A 5,124-nucleotide genomic window follows, 5' to 3' on the forward strand; every position below is an offset into this window, starting at 1 on the left:
AGAGAAAGAGAGAGAGAAACATTCAGGTATTGAACCTGAAACCTGGGTATGTGCACTAACCAAGAATTGAATCCACCACCTTTTGGTGCACCCCACAGTGCTCCAACTAACTGAACCACACTAACCAGGGCCCTAATCTCAGATCTTATCTGATGATTGACTTTCTCCTGTAATATTGCCACAATCAAAGCCACATTTACACAACAATTTCAGCAAGGAAGAGAATTCTATATTTTGTCTTAATAGTGGGGTAAAATTTGTCTAACTAGTTAATTTATTTTTGATTCCTTGGAAATGTAGTCTCTCATTCCCATTTGGAGTTTGTTGATGGTAAATGAAAAACAAATGACAGCATCAAACTATTTGGTTTCACAGATATTTTCTTTGAATTAAACTTTTCCTTCTTAAATCTATAGAAATAAAACGAAGACAGTAATTTATGATAGTTTCCACATCTGAAAGATTTTTATTACTGTTATTCATCATCTTTATTGTGTTTAACAGTATGACCATTAAATGGAATGAAACATCAGAAGTTTTCAAAATGCTAATATATCTTAATTGACAAGATGATCAATTTCCTGAATTTTCCAATGATACAAACAGGAAGTTACAGAATATATATAAAGGGAAGTTCAGAGATGTGCTATCCAACTTCATTACCACTTTTTCCTCATCGTTTTCAAAGGTAAGGGTTTTATAACCAGTTGTTTTACTGAAACTTATTTTTCCACTAGAATCGAAATATACCAAGGTTAATCTAAATGCAATATTTCTTAGAGGTTGTAAACTAACTGAACCACAACATGACTGAGTAAAAGTATTTTGCTTGAAAATTATATAATGGCTGGTGAAGATGATATGTAAAGGAAAGCCAAAGTTGAAACCTGACCACTTCCAGGAGTATTGTCCATCCTTGACAATCATTTTACCACACCTCATGCTATATTTTTCAAGTTCTGTTTCATTGGTGTATCGAGGCCCAATTTCCTTGCATTGTTGTGCTCTAAGCAAGGTAAACCATTGCTGTTTATAAACTTGTGATAACCATTCTGCAGGTATTAGAGTATCTTGTTCAATAACTCTTGTGGAGGCCAGGTCACAGATGATATGCTGAAACCTCAAATTTTTAAACACTGGTTGAAATGCTATGCCTTGTTTGGTTTCAAGGAAGGCGATGTTAGCATCACGTTCTCTGTGCCTGAAAAACCAGTTGTTTGCATTAACTAAAAGCTGATTTATTGATCCTTTCCAAGCTGGGTTAAGATGAAGGAACATCCACTCTTTAAGTGTGGTGTATACATCTATTTCCTTTTGTATTACTAATAAATTAGCGGAAGAAATTAGCAAATTCATGAGCTCTATACTGAGTTTTTTGTAAAGTTCAACACTTGGATGTGTCATTAGATTTTGGAGAAGCCATTCAAAGCACCTTGTTTTTACAGAATCTAACTCATAGGTTTCTGCTGCTGCATAATAGACACATACAGTTTTCACATTAATTGTTTCCTTCATGGTTTCCTCACACTGCTGAATTAAGTCCTCTACTTGAAGCAGGTGTGCTGTTGCCAAAACTCTTGGAACTTGAAGGAGCTCCCTTAAGACATATTCATCTCTGTACAGTGAACCTAGTACAAAGTGTAGGGATTCTGCATCTATATTCTGGTCCTTAATCTCTAGGTTGATAACATCTTCTTGAGATGCTTTGCAAGAATCTCTAAACATAGTAGCAAAGTAGCCTGACTGAAATAAAAACATTTTGTGTAAACACCACACATTTCCCAGAGCACGGATTTTAATGTCACTGTTTTCCCCATTCAAAAACAAAGTTTGGTAAGCATACTCAGATGTTATCTTAACTTTTTTACGGTGATTTGTGGTGACGACTTGTTGTAGATTCTCTTCCTGGTCTAGAAACCTGCGGCTGTTCTCGGACTCTGGGCCCAAACTGGATCCGCTCCACTTGCGTTTACGGCTGGCAGATACATAACTGGGATCTACCTGGGCTTCTGGCTGATGCGGATCAGCTATGCCTGATTCCCTGCATCTCAGGATCCGACTGCCCAAGGACCCCATAGATGAAGACTTTTCAGACTCCTTACGGAGATTGTTGCAGAAGTCCTTGCCATGGCATTGCTGCGTCCTGTCACCTCTGCCTAGCTACGCCCTAGTCTAATTGGGACCCTAAGACACAGTTCCAAACGTCACAAAGGAGGCCCAAGGTTCTTCATTTTCCGGCCCGCCCCTCCATCCCTGTGGCCCCGCCCCTTGCCTCCAAGTCTTTCATTGAACCTGGCCCCTTACCAGGGTGCCAGCCTCCAGGTTTTCCTTGAGAATATTTCTCTATAGGGGAAATGACTGAACCAAAGGCTTTCTGATCAGAGTGTGAAAGATTGTAACACATTCACACACTCCAGCGTATGAGAGAATTCAGTGTCAGCAGTACTGAATACAATAATTTACCTACAACTTGTAGCAATTTAAAAGGTGAACAGTGTGGTATCGCAATATTTTATTTGCCTTAGATTACTAGAGGGGGAAGAGATTTTTAAAAATTTCCAGTAAGCTACATCTTCATATTCTTTGCTAATTTCTGAAAGGTGTACATATATTTTTGCCTTATGAATGGCTAACAGCCTCTTATAACAATTTTCATTTACTATTTATTTTTTATGGAGTTCTTTTTTGTAAAGATATTTTCACTAATTTTTTTTTTATCCTCACCCAAGAAAATTTTTTTGCATTTATCTTCAGACAGAGTTGGAGGGAGAGAGGGGGGAAGAGAGAGAGATAAACATCGATGTGAGAGAGACACATTGGCTGGTTGCCACCCACACGACCTCAACTGGGGCCTGGGACAAACTGCAACCGAGGTAGGTGCCCTTAGCGAAAACCAAACCCAGGACCCACTGGTCCGCAGGCCAACACTCTAACTGTTGAGCCAAACCAGCCACAGTGATATTTTCATTTTTAAGAGGCCAAATCAGATTTTACAAATATGGGTTTTTGCATCTCTGCTTAGGAAGCCTTCCCTTGTCTGAAATTAGATAAATATTGTTCTATATTTCCTTGCTGAACTTTCATGGCATTATTTAATCTTTTTCAATATCTAAATATTCAAGTTTAAAGCATTTGAAAATTATAATTTGAAGTGACACAAGCAATATACAAAAGAGTGTAGACAAATACAAACAGAAAAATACACATATATGTATATGTATGCACAAAGAAGATACTGCAAGTAATACGCAAGATTCTACCATATGTTATCTTTGGATTTTGGTATTATGGGTAGTACCAGAATGAAGTCCACACAGCAGGTACAGTGGGGTCTATAAACAGTGAGTGATCAGCTGCGTGGCACTCTTCATCCTTCTTAGCTGAAGTTTTTGGGTGGGTCCCACTTTCTCTTGATCCAGTTCAAGCTCCCTTACCTCTTCACAAAGCAGAACAATTCCTCTCCTTTTCAAAGAGCAGCAGTAATATGTACAAAGACAACGAATTGTCCAAGGTTATTTTTACAGAATTATTTTTTTATGTTTCATTCACTCTCAGAACTAGAACAGTGTCTGCTAGATGCTTATTAAATATTTGTGGAATCAGTGAACATATATTTTCCACCAATGCTTTGGATCAGACCTCAGAAAAGAGGTGCTGAAACCATCAGGCCTGAGGTCTACTGTCATGATTTATCTTCTGAACCAAGAAGTTGTAAAGATCAACTTTTGAGGCTCTTTCCAGAGAAGACAAATGCATAACTTAGTTTTCAGTGCGAGGAAAAGGAAGTTCCCCCTATCTTTTAAATTCTCAGAGTGACCAGCTCCCCCAAACAATCAATACCTGGGAAGTGGGGTATGAAAATCTTGCCTCTGAGCTCTGCACCACTTATAGCTGGGAAGAGCATTCACTTCTAGGGTCCACCTGCTAGGAGGTACCAAGAAAATACAAAGAGGCTTCCAGCAATATCTCTTTGGAAATTGTCTCTTGATCAAGTGTCTTAACTTCCAAAGAGTAGGAGTAATTATTCAGCAGACATGAAGAATTTGGGAGCCACCAAGGAAGAGGCATGTGCTTTTTTTTTTTCCTTCCAGCTATATTAAGATATAACTGACATAAACAATGGACACGCTTAAGGTGTTAGAATAATAACTTGAATACATATATTGCAAAATGATTACTACAATTAAATTTAGTTAACCTTTATCATCTCATATAGTTACTAATTTTTCCTTGTGATGAGAACTTTTAAGATTTACATTCTTTGCAACTTTCAAATATACCATACAGCAGTGTTATCTATAGTCATCATGTTGTTCTTTACATGCCCAGTACTTATTTAGCTTATAACTGGACATCAAAAGGTACAAGCTTCCATTAAAAGGCAAATATTTTTGATGAGTTTCAATGAAAAAATATAATGGCGTAAAATCCAACAGACCTAGAATTGAAAGCTAATTCCACCACTACTCAGCAGTAAAGCTTAAGCAAATTTCTTAAGCTCTCTGGTCCTTGGTTTACTCATCTTGTGAAGAATCAGCTATCTTTAAACTACTAATTAGCAGGCAGCAAAATCTCTCTTTATAAACAAAACCTCACAATTTTACAATATTCCCAAGATCTCTGTAATTTGTTAAAATATCATCCTGCCTTGATATTTGGGGTCTAGACTAGTATGGTTAAGGGAAAAGGACTTCTTTAATTACTAGCATTTTATAAATGTGGAAGCCAGATAGAAATGGCCGAGAGGCAGGTGTACTGTTTACATATGGGGACATAAGGGGGGATGATGTCATGACTCAGAACTCAGAAATAGGGGAATTAGGTTACTCTCTAAGATTATGCTACAATATCAGGGCAGAGATATATAAAATTACTTTAAGGAATAAGATTGCCTACCTCATCTGAAGAAAACCCAGTCTTGACTAAAAGTATTATAAAAGTTACAGATAGAATTTGTCAGTCTAAAGGAGGATGGTTGGACACCCCTGGTATGAAACCTGAGTAATATTCACCAAAAGCACTTTCAAAGGAAAATTAAATATAGGCCTAGGGATGTTGAATTTTTATACTTTCACTGGTTAAGCTTCTCAGCCCACTGTCATTAAACATTAAATTACACATAAA

At 37.4% G+C, this 5,124-nt stretch overlaps 1 protein-coding gene across 1 annotated transcript; it reads right to left on the minus strand.

The window, feature by feature from the left end:
* Positions 1 to 573: 573 nt before the first annotated feature.
* Positions 574 to 2,076, minus strand: LOC118636633 (germ cell-less protein-like 2). Its single transcript, XM_036271759.1, has one exon. The coding sequence runs from the start codon at positions 2,074 to 2,076 to the stop codon at positions 574 to 576; it is 1,503 nt and encodes a 500-aa protein (XP_036127652.1).
* Between the last annotated feature and the right edge of the window lie 3,048 nt (positions 2,077 to 5,124).

The sequence above is a fragment of the Molossus molossus genome, unplaced genomic scaffold, assembly GCF_014108415.1.
Source record: "Molossus molossus isolate mMolMol1 unplaced genomic scaffold, mMolMol1.p scaffold_m16_p_2, whole genome shotgun sequence".
In the NCBI taxonomy this organism is placed as follows: Eukaryota; Metazoa; Chordata; class Mammalia; order Chiroptera; family Molossidae; genus Molossus; species Molossus molossus.

Coding starts and splice junctions, on each gene's coding strand:
- LOC118636633 (XM_036271759.1), bottom strand. CDS start 2,076: ATGGGGTCCTTGGGCAGTCGGATCCTGAGATGCAGGGAATCAGGCATA.